The 16,196-nt window shown below is 45.4% G+C and overlaps 1 protein-coding gene and 1 pseudogene across 1 annotated transcript; both read left to right on the forward strand.

Moving 5' to 3' along the window:
- The first annotated feature begins 684 nt into the window (after positions 1–684).
- LOC121841137 lies at positions 685–2,797 on the forward strand (annotated as a pseudogene).
- An 8,959-nt stretch (positions 2,798–11,756) lies between these two features.
- Positions 11,757–15,575, forward strand: LOC121841147 (ictacalcin-like). Its single transcript, XM_042307608.1, has 3 exons — positions 11,757–11,897; positions 14,739–14,881; positions 15,144–15,575. Exons 2-3 carry the CDS (start codon positions 14,744–14,746, stop codon positions 15,282–15,284), a joined length of 279 nt encoding a protein of 92 aa, XP_042163542.1. The 5' UTR covers positions 11,757–11,897; positions 14,739–14,743; the 3' UTR covers positions 15,285–15,575.
- Positions 15,576–16,196: the final 621 nt, after the last annotated feature.

Below are 16,196 nucleotides of genomic sequence, written 5' to 3' on the forward strand. Positions count from 1 at the left end.
ATAGATAAGTAAAGATATATTTTTTTTTTAAACAACAGTAAAAAGACAGTGAAATAACAGTAGCGAGGCTATAACTCAGACATGTAATGTTAACTGACTGATATTCTATGTATAAGATCTAAGCCTGTGTTAACCTCAGACCTTATTTTCTATGTTTATCCCAAAACGCTATTCTTTCCCCATTTAATTTCCCCAATAGGAATGGCTGAACAAACCAGAGGTTACAGTGTGTTTATCATGTAGTGTTGTTGTGTGTGTAACACATTGGTGTAACAGGGAGTTTTGTGTTGGTGTGTGATTGATAACATCGAGCAAGTCCTTTCCCTACCACAGGATAACATGTTTGTGTTTCAGTGGTGGGAACAATTCTGTCATTTTGTGAAAATGGTACTCCATCTCCCAGATTAACTCAATTGACATGGAATTGAGCCCAAATCACCTAGATGTGTTGTGTTTTACATCTCCTAGATGTGTTGTTTTTTACATTTTACATCTCCTAGATGTGTTGTGTTTTACATCTCCTAGATGTGTTGTGTTTTACATCACCTAGATGTGTTGTGTTTTACATCTCCTAGATGTGTTTTTACATCTCCTAGATGTTTGTGTTTTACATCTCCTAGATGTGTTGTGTTTTCTCCTAGATGTGTTGTGTTTTACATCTCCTAGATGTGTTGTGTTTTACATCTCCTAGATGTGTTGTGTTTTAGATGTGTTGTGTTTTACATCTCCTAGATGTGTTGTGTTTTACATCTCCTAGATGTGTTGTGTTTTACATCTCCTAGATGTGTTGTGTTTTACATCTCCTAGATGTGTTGTGTTTTACATCTCCTAGATGTGTTGTGGTTCAGGATCATCTCCAGTTAGAATCCATCAGCCTACGTCACCCTGTGCTGTAACCTGGGTTATATAGACCATCCACACTCTCTCTCTCACACACACAGGCACGCTTGTACCATCTCAGCTCGCCTCTCTCTCTCACACGCACACCCCAGTCTCTGAGACCCGGGCATCTCTCTCTGACCATGGACGTGTCAGCGCTGGGCAGTGGGAGCAGCTGTTCAGAGGATTGTGTGCTAGGGTCTGGCTGTCTGGAGGACTGTGGGAACCAGAGTGACCAGACTGACTGGGAATGGGAGGACTTCAGTGGGGCTGAGCTGGTGTGTGTGACAGCCGTGTGTGTGTGCTGCTGCTGGCCCTGGGCATCGCAGGAAATATGTTAACCATCCTGGTAGTTTGGATCCGGCCACACCTGAGAAGCACCACCTACCTCTACCTGAGTAGTATGGCCGTCTCCGACCTCCTCATGCTGCTTCTGATGCCTTTAGATCTGTACTACAAGGTAAGGGGGAGTCTCTCTAGCTATGGAGGTTCCCTCCCTGGGGTTTAGCTAGCTGATACTGCGTGTGTGTGTGATTTGTGTTTCTCTCTCTCTAACTGTGGAGCTTCTGGCCCTGGGGGTTAGATGATATAGTGTCTGAGCTGGGTTGTGTGTGTGTAACCTATCTGTGTGTCCGTCCCTCTAGCTGTGGAGGTTCCGGCCCTGGGATCTGGGTGATGCAGTGTGTAAACTGAGTGTGTTCATCAGTGAGAGTTGTACCTACTCCTCCATCCTCCACATCACCGCCCTTTCTCTGGAGCGCTACCTCGCTGTCTGTCGACCACTCATAGCCAAGACCCTGGTCACACGGACCCGCGTCCGCACTCTCATTGGCTGCCTGTGGGTTGTGGCCGTGATCAGCGCTGGGCCGGTGTTTGCTATAGTAGGGGTAGAGGAGCTGGGGGGAGGTGAGGGGGAGAGCGAGTGTCGCTGTACGGACTACGCCGTCTCCTCAGGCCTGCTGGGGGCCATGATGTGGCTCTCCAACCTCTACTTCCTGGTGCCGCTGGGCATTCTGGGAGTTGTGTATGGTCTGATCGGCAGGAAGCTTTGGCTCCGCCCACAACGCAGGAACTAAGGTCAGGACGCGTCTCTCTCTCTCTCTCTCTCTCCTCCCTCTTTCTCTCTAGAGGCAGAGGGCTAATAACATCGTATCCATAGAAATTATTTATTTAGCCCCTCCTTCATTTAGCACTACAACAACTAGCATAGAGCTGCCACTTAATCACTGTGACTATAGCAGCTGTACACACACACACAGGAGAGGACAGCTAAGAAAGGCTAATATCCCTCTAGTTTATCTTTACACAAACACACCTGATGTTAATGTGCAGCCAGGCATAAAGGCATCGTTATAGTGAGGATATTAGTGTGTACAGTGCAGGGGTATGTTAAGGATGGGCTGGAGGAGATCAGTATCATTAGGAATATGCTTTATGGCATTAAATGTGCTAGAGAGCTCAAGGCAAAAGGGGATACTCCATTCCTCTTTTTCTACTCTTAGAAAAAAAGGTTCTGGATAGAACCAAAAATGGTTATATTGCTTGGCACCCCTGAAGGTTCTATATAGAACCCTATTTGATAAGAACCCCAGGGGTTATTCTTCACTGAACCAAAATGGGTTCCATATAAATTTGAACCCTTGGAATCCATGTTGGTTCTTTATAGAACCTTAAGGGGTGCCATATACAGCATGAAGCAAGCAAAGCCTTTTTGGTTCTATCAGAATCTTTTTTTCCCAGAGTGTAGATTTTTCTTTCTCTAGAGCTGAGATGGGTTCCAGGAAGTGGTGATGGTTGTGAATGAGTCTTTGTGGTGCTTGTTGCTGTAATCAAATCAAATCAAATTGATTTATATAGCCCTTCGTACATCAGCTGATATCTCAAAGTGCTGTACAGAAACCCAGCCTAAAACCCCAAACAGCAAGCAATGCAGGTGTAGAAGCACGGTGGCTAGGAAAAACTCCCTAGAAAGGCCAAAACCTAGGAAGAAACCTAGAGAGGAACCAGGCTATGTGGGGTGGCCAGTCCTCTTCTGGCTGTGCCGGGTGGAGATTATAACAGAACATGGCCAAGATGTTCAAATGTTCATAAATGACCAGCATGGTCGAATAATAATAAGGCAGAACAGTTGAAACTGGAGCAGCAGCACAGTCAGGTGGAAGTTGAAACTGGAGCAGCAGCATGGCCAGGTGGACTGGGGACAGCAAGGAGTCATCATGTCAGGTAGTCCTGGGGCATGGTCCTAGGGCTCAGGTCCTCAGAGAGAGAGAATTAGAGAACGCACACTTCAGATATAACAAACTCCACCCAGCCCCCCGATACATAAACTACTGCAGCATAAATACTGGAGGCTGAGACAGGAGGGGTCAGGAGACACTGTGGCCCCATCCGAGGACACCCCCGGACAGGGCCAAACAGGAAGGATATAACCCCACCCACTTTGCCAAAGCACAGCCCCCACACCACTAGAGGGATATCTTCAACCACCAACTTACCATCCTGAGACAAGGCTGAGTATAGCCCACAAAGATCTCCGCCACGGCACAACCCAAGGGGGGGGCGCCAACCCAGACAGGATGACCACAACAGTGAATCAACCCACTCAGGTGACGCACCCCCTCCAGGGACGGCATGAGAGAGCCCCAGTAAGCCAGTGACTCAGCCCCTGTAATAGGGTTAGAGGCAGAGAATCCCAGTGGAAAGAGGGGAACCGGCCAGGCAGAGAAAGCAAGGGCGGTTCGTTGCTCCAGAGCCTTTCCGTTCACCTTCCCACTCCTGGGCCAGACTACACTCAATCATATGACCCACTGAAGAGATGAGTCTTCAGTAAAGACTTAAAGGTTGAGACCGAGTTTGCGTCTCTGACATGGGTAGGCAGACCGTTCCATAAAAATGGAGCTCTATAGGAGAAAGCCCTGCCTCCAGCTGTTTGCTTAGAAATTCTAGGGACAATTAGGAGGCCTGCGTCTTGTGACCGTAGCGTACGTGTAGGTATGTACGGCAGGACCAAATCGGAGAGAGAGGTAGGAGCAAGCCCATGTAATGCTTTGTAGGTTAGCAGTAAAACCTTGAAATCAGCCCTTGCTTTGACAGGAAGCCAGTGTAGAAAGGCTAGCACTGGAGTAATATGATCAAATTTTTTGGTTCTAGTCAGGATTCTAGCAGCCGTATTTAGCACTAACTGAAGTTTATTTAGTGCTTTATCCGGGTAGCCGGAAAATAGAGCATTGCAGTAGTCTAACCTAGAAGTGACAAAAGCATGGATTAATTTTTCTGCATGATTTTTGGACAGAAAGTTTCTGATTTTTGCAATGTTACGTAGATGGAAAAAAGCTGTCCTCGAAATGGTCTTGATATGTTCTTCAAAAGAGAGATCAGGGTCCAGAGTAACGCCGAGGTCCTTCACAGTTTTATTTGAGACGACTGTACAACCATTAAGATTAATTGTCAGATTCAACAGAAGATCTCTTTGTTTCTTGGGACCTAGAACAAGCATCTCTGTTTTGTCCGAGTTTAATAGTAGAAAGTTTGCAGCCTCCACTTCCTTATGTCTGAAACACATGCTTCTAGCGAGGGCAATTTTGGGGCTTCACCATGTTTCATTGAAATGTACAGCTGTGTGTCATCCGCATAGCAGTGAAAGTTTACATTATGTTTTCGAATAACATCCCCAAGAGGTAAAATATATAGTGAAAACAATAGTGGTCCTAAAACGGAACCTTGAGGAACACCGAAATTTACAGTTGATTTGTCAGAGGACAAACCATTCACAGAGACAAACTGATATCTTTCCGACAGATAAGATCTAAACCAGGCCAGAACATGTCCGTGTAGACCAATTTGGGTTTCCAATCTCTCCAAAAGAATGTGGTGATCGATGGTATCAAAAGCAGCACTAAGGTCTAGGAGTACGAGGACAGATGCAGAGCCTCGGTCCGATGCCATTAAAATGTCATTTACCACCTTCACAAGTGCCGTCTCAGTGCTATGATGGGGTCTAAAACCAGACTGAAGCATTTCGTATACATTGTTTGTCTTCAGGAAGGCAGTGAGTTGCTGAGCAACAGCCTTCTCTAAAATCTTTGAGAGGAATGGAAGATTCGATATAGGCCGATAGTTTTTTATATTTTCTGGGTTAAGGTTTGGCTTTTTCAAGAGAGGCTTTATTACTGCCACTTTTATTGAGTTTGGTACACATCCAGTGGATAGAGAGCCGTTTATTATGTTCAACATAGGAGGGCCAAGCACAGGAAGCAGCTCTTTCAGTAGTTTAGTTGGAATAGGGTCCAGTATGCAGCTTGAAGGTTTAGAGGCCATGATTATTTTCATCATTGTGTCAAGAGATATAGTACTAAAACACTTGAGCGTCTCTCTTAATCAGGCTCACACAACACCACACACCCCTCAGAGAAGCATGTGATATTAGTCTGACTGCTATTGGCCGAGTCTCAATTGTTAATGAGAACTTGTTCTCAACTTGCCTACCTGGTGAAATAAAAAATAAAAATATACATTAAAAAATTACATACACACACACAAGACTGTTGATTGTAGAACTAGAGTGGTACTAAATGACCAGCACTATCTTGCTTAGTTGCCTCTCTAGTGTAAAGTCTTGCGTGTGGTGTGTTTCCCGTGAGATAAAGGATAAATAAGCAGTGCTTGACTTGGGCAGGAGCTCACCGAAGCTGAGTACCAGCACCTCAAGTTCTTTTCTGCTTGAGCTCCTGTTCCTCTTATAGAATATTATCTCAAAAGTATTGTGGTGCTCCTGCACCTAAATATAAACAGTACCGCCAACCAAAATGATTACCGGAACCAATTTCAGTCCAAGTCAAGCACCGTAAATAAGTCACACCACCGTGTGTGATGCCTCTGTTCACAGGGTGTTGTGTGATGCCTCTGCTCACAGGGTGTTGTGTGATGCCTCTGCTCACAGGGTGTTGTGTGATGCCTCTGCTCACAGGGTGTTGTGTGATGCCTCTGCTCACAGGGTGTTGTGTGATGCCTCTGCTCACAGGGTGTTGTGTGATGCCTCTGCTCACAGGGTGTTGTGTGATGCCTCTGCTCACAGGGTGTTGTGTGATGCCTCTGCTCACAGGGTGTTGTGTGATGCCTCTGCTCACAGGGTGTTACGAATCCCTTTTGGCCCGACAGTCTAGGGGGGATGGTAATGAGACCCGTAACATAACTCATGCAAATTATTATTGTGACAAAGTAAAAGTGTGAATGAAATAACCACGACAACAGAAATCTACCGTCAAACTCCAGGTTTATTTATAAACACACGGTAATGGGGGGGAGCAGGAAAAGGGGCTGAGCTGGACCCAAGGAATGAAACAATAAATATACAAAAACACCCCTAAGCTAGACTAGCCTACTTTAACAACAGCTAACTAACTAACCAAAAATACAGTGGGTGGTCCGCCCAGTTCTAACTAGTGTATTTAACAAAGTTTACCTACGGGTAGTGTATGCCCATGGGCGACTTGTCTTGTTTCCCCCTTTTCCCACCAGCAACAAACAAACACCATAACCAAAACAATACTGACAGGGGATGACAAAGTGCTATGGAGGTGCTCAAACAAAAAAGAGGTTAAGACACAAAGCGAGAGTGAAACACAGAGACCTACAGACATGGCATTTACAGAGAGATTGAGCTCTAGAGCAAACAAATGATGGGGTTTTTAAACCATGGGGAAGGAACTGTGATAGGGTAGGAAATAGGAGGAGGTGTGTCTTCTGATTGATGATTGATTGTTGACTGATTGGGGAGTGATGATTTTCACCTGTGAGGGGAGAAGGAGAGAAAAGAAACACACACACAGGATACACACACACACCGGATAACTGTATCCGTAACACAGAGTGTTGGTGTGTCTGTCTGTGTTTGTATGTATGCGTAGTTTCACAGGGCATGTCACCTGAATTCTGATTTTATACTTTAGAATAGTAATGTTCACAATAACCCGGAGGGGTCTATGGAGCCAGTCAGCCAGTAAGGTAGCCCTACAGGTTAGTTTGGCCAGTTTGGAGAAGTTTGGCAAGTCTGGAGAAGTATTGCCCGATTGGAGAAGCTAGGCCAGTTTGGAAAAGCTTTTCCGGTTTGGAGAAGCTTGGCCAGTTTGGAGAAGTTCTGCCAGTTTGGAGAAGTTTTTCCGGTTTGGAGAAGCTTGGCCAGTTTGGAGAAGTTTTTCCAGTTTGGAAAAGCTTGGCCAGTTTAGAGAAGCTTGGCAAGTTTGGAGAAGCTTGGCCAGTTTGCAGAAGTTTTTCCAGTTTGGAGAAGCTTGGTCAGTTTGGAGAAGCTTGGCCAGTTTGGAGAAGCTTGGCCAGTTTGGATAAGTTTTTCCGGTTTGGAGAAGCTTGGCCAGTTTGGAGAAGTTTTTCGGTTTGGAAAAGCTTGGCCAGTTTGGAGAAGCTTGGCCAGTTTGGAGAAGCTTGGCCAGTTTGGAGAAGTTTTTCCGGTTTGGAGAAGCTTGGCCAGTTTGAGAAGTTTGGCCAGTTTGGAGAAGTTTTTCCAGTTTGGAGAAGTTTTTCCAGTTTGGAGAAGCTTGGCCAGTTTGAGAAACTTGGCCAGTTTGGAGAAGTTTTTCCGGTTTGGAGAAGCTTGGCCAGTTCGGAGAAGTTTTTCCAGTTTGGAAAAGCTTGGCCAGTTTAGAGAAGCTTGGCAAGTTTGGAGAAGCTTGGCCAGTTTGCAGAAGTTTTTCCAGTTTGGAGAAGCTTGGTCAGTTTGGAGAAGCTTGGCCAGTTTGGAGAAGCTTGGCCAGTTTGGAGAAGCTTGGCCAGTTTGGAGAAGTTTTTCCGGTTTGGAGAAGCTTGGCCAGTTTGGAGAAGTTCTGCCAGTTTGGAGAAGTTTTTCCGGTTTGGAGAAGCTTGGCCAGTTTGGAGAAGTTTTTCCAGTTTGGAGAAGCTTGGCCAGTTTGGAGAAGCTTGGCCAGTTTGGAGAAGCTTGGCCAGTTTGGAGAAGTTTTTCCGGTTTGGAGAAGTTTTTCCGGTTTGGAAAAGCTTGGCTAGTTTGGAGACGTTTTTCCAGTTTGGAGAAGCTTGGCCAGATTGGAGAAGTTTTGTCGGTTTGGAGAAGCTCGACTAGTTTGGAGAAGCTTGGCCAGTTTGGAGAAGCTTGGCCAGTTTGGAGAAGCTTGGCCAGTTTGGAGAAGCTTGGCCAGTTTGGAGAAGCTTGGCCAGCTTGGAGAAGCTTGGCCAGCTTGGAGAAGCTTGGCCAGTTTGGAGAAGCTTTTCTGTATTGGAGAAGCTTGGCCAGTTTGGAGAAGCTTTTCTGTATTGGAGAAGCTTGGCCAGTTTGGAGAAGCTTGGCCAGTTTGGAGAAGTTTGGCCAGTTTGGAGAAGCTTGGCCAGTTCGGAGATGTTTTTCCGGTTTGGAGATGTTTTTCCGGTTTGGAGAAGCTTGACCAGTTTGGAGATGTTTTTCCGGTTTGGAGAAGCTTGACCAGTTTGGAGAAGTTTTTCCGGTTTGGAGAAGCTTGGCCAGTTTGGAGAAGCTTGGCCGGTTTGGAGAAGCTTGGCCGTTTGGAGAAGCTTGGCCGGTTTGGAGAAGCTTGGCCGGTTTGGAGATGTTTTTCGGTTTGGAGAAGCTTGACCGGTTTGGAGATGTTTTTCCGGTTTGGAGAAGCTTGACCAGTTTGGAGAAGTTTTTCCGGTTTGGAGAAGCTTGGCCGGTTTGGAGAAGCTTGGCCGGTTTGGAGAAGCTTGGCTTTGGAGAAGCTTGGCCGGTTTGGAGAAGCTTGGCCGGTTTGGAGAAGCTTGGCGGTTTGGAGAAGCTTGGCCGGTTTGGAGAAGCTTGGCCGGTTTGGAGAAGCTTGGCCGGTTTGGAGAAGCTTGGCCGGTTTGGAGAAGCTTGGCCGGTTTGGAGAAGCTTGGCCGGTTTGGAGAAGCTTGGCCGGTTTGGAGAAGCTTGGCCGGTTTGGAGAAGCTTTTTGGAGAAGCCAGTTTGGAGAAGCTTGGCCGGTTTGGAGAAGCTTGGCCGGTTTGGAGAAGCTTGGCCGGTTTGGAGAAGCTTGGCCGGTTTGGAGAAGCTTGGCCGGTTTGGAGAAGCTTGGCCGGTTTGGAGAAGCTTGGCCGGTTTGGAGAAGCTTGGCAGTTTGGAGAAGTTTTTGGAGAAGTTGTTAGGTTTGGAGAAGTTGTTACGGTTTGGAGAAGCTTGGCCAGTTTGGAGATGTTTTTCCGGTTTGGAGAAGCTTGGCTAGTTTGGATAAGTTTTTACGGTTTGGAGAAGGTTGCCAGTTTGAGAAGTTTGGCCAGTTTGGAGAAGTTTTTCCAGTTTGGAGAAGCTTGGCCAGTTTGAGAAGCTTGGCCAGTTCGGAGAAGCTTTGCCGGTTTGGAGAAGCTTGGCCAGTTCGGAGAAGCTTGGCCAGTTCGGAGATGTTTTTCCGGTTTGGAGAAGCTTGGCCAGTTTGGAGAAGCTTGGCCAGTTTGGAGAAGCTTGGCCAGTTTGGAGAAGTTTTTCCGGTTTGGAGAAGTTTGGCCAGTTTGGAGAAGTTTGGCCAGTTTGGAGAAGTTTTTCCAGTTTGGAGAAGTTTTTCCAGTTTGGAGAAGCTTGGCCAGTTTGAGAAGCTTGGCCAGTTTGGAGAAGTTTTTCCGGTTTGGAGAAGCTTGGCCAGTTCGGAGAAGCTTGACCGGTTTGGAGAAGCTTGGCCAGTTCGGAGATGTTTTTCCGGTTTGGAGAAGCTTGGCCAGTTTGGAGAAGCTTGGCCGGTTTGGAGAAGCTTGGCCGGTTTGGAGAAGCTTGGCCGGTTTGGAGAAGCTTGGCCGGTTTGGAGAAGTTGTTCCGGTTTGGAGAAGCTTGGCCCGTTTGGAGAAGCTTGGCCCGTTTGGAGAAGCTTCCCCGTTTGGAGAAGCTTGGCCCGTTTGGAGAAGCTTGGCCAGTTTGGAGATGTTTTTCCAGTTTGGAGAAGCTTGGCTAGTTTGGAGAAGTTTTTACGGTTTGGAGAAGGTTGGCCAGTTTGGATAAATTTTTCCGGTTTGGAGAAGCTTGGCCAGTTTGGATAAATTTTTCCGGTTTGGAGAAGCTTGGCCAGTTTGGATAAATTTTTCCGGTTTGGAGAAGCTTGGCCAGTTTGGAGAAGCTTGGCCAGTTTGGAGAAGTTGTTCCGGTTTGGAGAAGTTTGACCAGTTTGGAGAAGCTTGGCCCGTTTGGAGAAGCTTGGCCCGTTTGGAGAAGCTTGGCCCGTTTGGAGAAGCTTGGCCCGTTTGGAGAAGCTTGGCCCGTTTGGAGAAGCTTGGCCAGTTTGGAGATGTTTTTCCAGTTTGGAGAAGCTTGGCTAGTTTGGAGAAGCTTGGCCAGTTTGGAGAAGCTTTTCCAGTTTGGAGAAGCTTTTCCAGTTTGGAGAAGTTTTTCCGGTTTGGAGAAGCTTGGCCAGTTTGGAGATGTTTTTCCGGTTTGGAGAAGCTTGGCTAGTTTGGAGAAGTTTTTCCGGTTTGGAGAAGCTTGGCCAGTTTGGAGAAGCTTGGCCAGTTTGGAGAAGCTTGGCCAGTTTGGAGAAGCTTGGCCAGTTTGGAGAAGTTTTCCGGTTTGGAGAAGCTTGGCCAGTTTGGAGAAGTTTTCCGGTTTGGAGAAGCTTGGCCAGTTTGGAGAAGTTTTTCCGGTTTGGAGAAGCTTGGCCAGTTTGGAGAAGTTTTTCCGGTTTGGAGAAGCTTGGCCAGTTTGCGAGCTTGGCCAGTTTGGAGAAGTTTTTCCAGTTTGGAGAAGCTTGGCCAGTTTGGAGAAGTTTTTCCGGTTTGGAGAAGCTTGGCCAGTTTGAGAAGTTTGGCCAGTTTGGAGAAGTTTTTCCAGTTTGGAGAAGCTTGGCCAGTTTGAGAAGCTTGGCCAGTTCGGAGAAGCTTGGCCAGTTTGGAGAAGCTTGGCCGGTTTGGAGAAGCTTGGCCGGTTTGGAGAAGCTTGGCAGTTTGGAGAAGCTTGGCCAGTTTGAGAAGTTTGGCCAGTTTGGAGAAGTTTTTCCGGTTTGGAGAAGCTTGGCCAGTTTGGAGAAGTTTTTCCGGTTTGGAGAAGCTTGGCCAGTTTGAGAAGCTTGGCCAGTTTGGAGAAGTTTTTCCAGTTTGGAGAAGCTTGGCCAGTTTGGAGAGGTTTTTCCGGTTTGGAGAAGCTTGGCCAGTTTGAGAAGCTTGGCCAGTTTGGAGACGTTTTTCCGGTTTGGAGAAGCTTGGCCAGTTTGGAGAAGTTTTTCCGGTTTAGAGAAGCTTGGCCAGTTTGAGAAGTTTGGCCAGTTTGGAGAAGCTTGGCCAGTTCGGAGAAGCTTGGCCGGTTCGGAGAAGCTTGGCCAGTTTGGAGAAGCTTGGCCGGTTTGGAGAAGCTTTTTGGAGAAGCTTGGCCAGTTTGAGAAGTTTGGCCAGTTTGGAGAAGTTTTTCCAGTTTGGAGAAGCTTGGCCAGTTTGAGAAGCTTGGCCAGTTTGGAGAAGTTTTTCCAGTTTGGAGAAGCTTGGCCAGTTCGGAGAAGCTTGGCCAGTTTGGAGAAGCTTGGCCGGTTTGGAGAAGCTTGGCCGGTTTGGAGAAGCTTGGCCAGTTTGGAGAACTTGTTCCGGTTTGGAGAAGCTTGGCCAGTTTGGAGAAGCTTGGCCAGTTTGGAGAAGTTGTTCCGGTTTGGAGAAGCTTGGCCAGTTTGGAGAACGCTGCAGTGTTACTACATTCTTCTTAACTGAAAAGTAGTTGGATGAATAACTAGTCAGAATAAGAGGTATTCACTCTCATTCAAAGACATTAGACATATGCAGGGATTTCTCCTTTCTGTATGTTTTCTGTTATTGTTTGGTTACTATTCTGATACAGTCATGTGAAGTAATCATTAACTTTAGAAAATCTAATATAATAAAATATCATTTGTTCAGTAACTAGTTCACATGTACATTTCAGTTTCCATTTCCATCAGATCAAGAGGGACAAGGAGAGGAAAGGGGAGGGGAGAGTGGGGTGTGGTAATCAATGTTTAAAACCAACAGCCCATCCCTCTCTTCCTCACTCCCTCTCTCTCTCTTTCTCTGACTGTCCAACTCCTCGCACAACTTCGGTGAGTGAAAACTAAACCTAGTAAAACATGTACCTGAGTGCCTCGCTGATAAAATTCTTCAGTTTGTTTTAGCTGTGTGTGTCTCTGATATGTTAGATGTGCCAAATTATACATTCTCAATGGGGGGATTACAACATTTATTTGCAATTGTGTGTAGTTTGTTTGTTTTATACTTGACTGCAAAAGTATGAATGACTTCAGGATGTGCTTTGCAACAGTTAGTAAGCGCCTGTCTACACTGTTTGTGCTCTTGAGCCGAGCTCTGCGGAGGGCGTAACTCTGTCTGCCTTTCCATTCAAACATGTGTGGGTGCTACTCAGAGCACTACGCAGTTTAAATGAAAGAATCTCTCTTCTCTTCCTCCTCCTCCCCTCTCTCTCTTCCTCCCTCAATCCTTCCATAGTGCAGAACACTACCTCTTTCTATCCTCCACACCCCCCTCTCTCTCTCTCTCGCTCTCTCTTTCCTTCACTCTGTCCTTACCATAAACTCTCTCTCCCCTCACTCTGACCATTCTGTGAGTAGATTGTGTTTCTAGTTATCAGATGGGGGGGGGTGTAAGAAGGTGTGTCTGATTGGATGCCTGCTGGTCCTGGGGCAGCAGACAGTGACTCAGAGAGAGATCAGTGGAGTCCACCACAGTGACTGGGATTGTTCCTTACAACTATAATGTTGTGCTTACCATGTTCGTACTGTATGGTTGCTTCAACGTCCTTATTTGACCGCACTTACTGCAAGTCACACTGGAGAGGAGGGTCAGATAAATGAGGGATTTACTTTACAGAAGCTTCCTTAAACTCAAGAACTAGACTATGGGTAGGCAGAGAAAGAGAGAATAGAGAGAGCCACCTCCCTATATAGTGGTGAGATATGTGAAGGGACAGAGTGAAGAGACACACCTTAACCTAACTAGATAGAAAGAGGGTGGAGACAGGTGAGGGGTGGGGGAGGTGCTGGGATTTCTATGTTATCGTTTGCCTGAAATTACCAACGCGGCTTTCAGCCTGCCCACCAATGTCCTCCCATCTGTCTTTTTGTCTATCCCTCTCTCTCTATCTTTCTCTTTATATATATATATATATATATATACTTTCTATCTTTCTCTCCTTAAAATCCCCCAGAGATAAAACTTGATAGGGACTAGGTCTCTGTGGCGGGATCAAATCAGCGGAAATTTTAGAGCGCCACCGAAAGTTTTCGATAAAACTCAAACTTTCATTAAAACACACATGCAAGGTACTGAATTAAAGCTACACTCGTTGTGAATCTAGCCACCAAGTCAGATTTGTAAAATGCTTTTCGGCGAAAGCATGAGAAGCTATTATCTGATAGCATGCACCCCCCGGAATACCAGACCGTCAACAAAACAACAGATTTTGCGGTAGCCGGCGCTACCCAAAACGCAGAAATACAATATAAAACATTCATTACCTTTGACGAGCTTCTTTCTTGGCACTCATATATGTCACATAAACATCACAATTGGGTCTTTTTCCCGATTAAATCCGTCATTGTATACCCAAAATGTGATTTGCTGAAGACCGGTCTGATCCAGAAAAATGCCCCTTTACAAGACGCAACGTCACTTTTTAAAATTACAAAAGTTGCCTATATACTTTTACAAATCACTTCAAACTACTTTTCTAAACCAACTTTAGGTATTAATAAACGTTAATAATCTATCAAATTGATCACGTGGCGATCTGTATTCGATAGCAGCAAGTCTTGAAATCATACTCCATGTTTTCACTTTCATAACATCCTGTGGTGAGCCCCAAGAAAGGAAGTGCCTATACGTCACCAAACCAAGGATAAAGCAGCCCAAAAATGCCAGCACTGGCGACATCGTGTGGAAGCTGTAGGCGTTTACAGGGGATCCCCATGTATTTTCTTCAGCCTTAGACAATACATTGACTGGCGGATGAATATTATTTTTGTGTTTTTGGTGAACAGTTTTTCGAAGGATTTTTACTCCTAAACACGTTATGTTATAGCCACAGACACGATTTAACCAGTTTTAGAGACTTCAGAGTGTTTTCTATACACACACACTTATCATATGCATATACTATATTCCTGGCATGAGTAGCAGGACGCTGAAATGTTGCGCGATTTTTAACAAAAAGCTGCGAAAATTCGCAGCCTCCTTAACAGGTTTGAGGGAGACATGCAAGGGCGTTGGCTAGAGCCATGCCTGTTTGTGTTTAAACAACTCAGCCCCCTCTTCTCTTCCTTTCTCCACTCCATATCTGCCTCTCTCTCCGCCTCTCTCCCTCTCTAATTGCCTCTGTTGCGTTGCTCTCCATCTCTCCTCCCCCTCTCTTCCTCCCTTTGTGGTAGAGATGTAGAACTTGTTTGCAGTAGTGGGGTGTGGTGTGTGTGCAGTTAAGTCTTTGCTGCGTGTGCAACAACCGTTAATATTCTTTAAACCCTGTATTCAACCTGAACCTTATGTTTAAACATGATTAAACCAGTGGCAACATTTCTTTATTTCCCAGACATGTATGGAATGGTGACCCGGATGTAAGATAAAAATAGATTTGAATTGGATTATTCAGTCAACAATAAGACATTTATCCCTTTAACTTATTTTCTGGGATTTCACATTTCAAAAATTCAAATAAATTAATCAAATATTTCACATAATGTTGATAATATTAGATGTATTATACTGTGAATACAGAGTAAGCAAACATTCCTCTCTCTGTGCATGGACATCATGTCCACCAGCATCCTGCTATCATAATAAAACATTGATAATACCGCAAATTAATAAGCTATACTTGTACCTCCATTCTCTCTCTCTCTCTCTCTCTCTCTCTCTCTGTGTGTGTGTTGTAGTCACCATGTCACAGGTCCAGCAGGCTATGGCATTGCTCATCTCAGCCTTCCACAAGTACTCTGGCAAGGAGGGCGACAAGACGACCCTGAGCAAGGGAGAACTCAAAGATCTGCTCATCGCTGAGCTTGGAGAGATCATGGGGGTGAGTGGATCCTAGGAACAGTTCAGTTCAATCATGCTTTATTAGCAGCACGACCAAATACAATACTGCTAAAGACAGACACTATTGAAAAATTGAATTGCTTGGAACATCACAAACACATGACCCGCCTCATCCAATAGAATAACTTAATCTCTCACACCTTTATAAACACATAACAACTGTGTGGATTCTAGTTTTAACTTCTGAAATCAAAGTCTCACCTATTACCTCTCTCTCTCTCTCTCTCTGATCATTATAACAGAAAAACACTGACCAGGCAAAGGTTGACAAGATCTTCAAAGATCTGGACGCTAACTCAGATGGCAGTGTGGACTTCCAGGAGTATGTCACACTGGTGGCCTGCCTCACCCAGATGTGCAATGAGTTCTTCACCAAGAAGTGAAACAGCTCCCCCTGCCCACTCTCCACAGAACAGCAGCTCTTGCTCCATGAGTGAATTCACGATAAGATTAGCAAGATCCTCAATGCAGGTTCAGAGGGACAGAGATGCAGGTTTACACACATACACAGAAAAAGGGTTGGGTTGATTATACACACCACACATAGACAGACAGGTGAAGGACACAGACACTGACCTATACACATACAGACATATAGGCTACTATCTCCTGAGATGGAGAGGAAAATCTTTGGTTTGTTTCAAGTGAAAAATGAAATAAACTATTTTAATATGTTTGGAAGAAAGCTGACTTATCATTTGTGCAGGTGTGTCTGTGTCTGTGTGTTTGTGCATGTGTGATTGCCTGTGTATGTCCTAAATAGGATACAGCAAGCAACATGAATCAAACATGAACCTTTGTTTTCAGACACTTGGTGAAATAATACAATATGTTGATTATGTCAACGTAACCCAAAATCACACAATGAAATTAGGGGTTATGAGGCATACCCTGTATTTGATTACTTAATTACGTCACAATATTGTTATCTACTCCAGAGCCAGTAAGAATCGTCAAGAATTAAATCTAAGACGAGGCTGCATATGGAAGTTTGTACATGTCTATCACCAGACGATCATCGTTGCGGGTCAGAGCAGGAAGGAAGGGGAAAGCAACAGCGGCTACATAAAAATAGTGTGTAAAGTAGCACGCAGTAGAAGGAAAGGTTGTTCAGGTGTCAGGAACAGGTGTCCTGAGAGTGTGTGGCTGTATGTTTCAAGCGTCTCAGAGTAGGAGTGCTGATTTAGGATCCATTTTGCTTTTTTAGATCAATATGAATGATACTACTTGGACAGAGGGGGACCTGATCCTAGATCAGCACTCCTCCTCAGAGACACGATACATACAGCCCCTGG

This window comes from Oncorhynchus tshawytscha, linkage group LG03, assembly GCF_018296145.1.
Source record: "Oncorhynchus tshawytscha isolate Ot180627B linkage group LG03, Otsh_v2.0, whole genome shotgun sequence".
Lineage (NCBI taxonomy): Eukaryota > Metazoa > Chordata > Actinopteri > Salmoniformes > Salmonidae > Oncorhynchus > Oncorhynchus tshawytscha.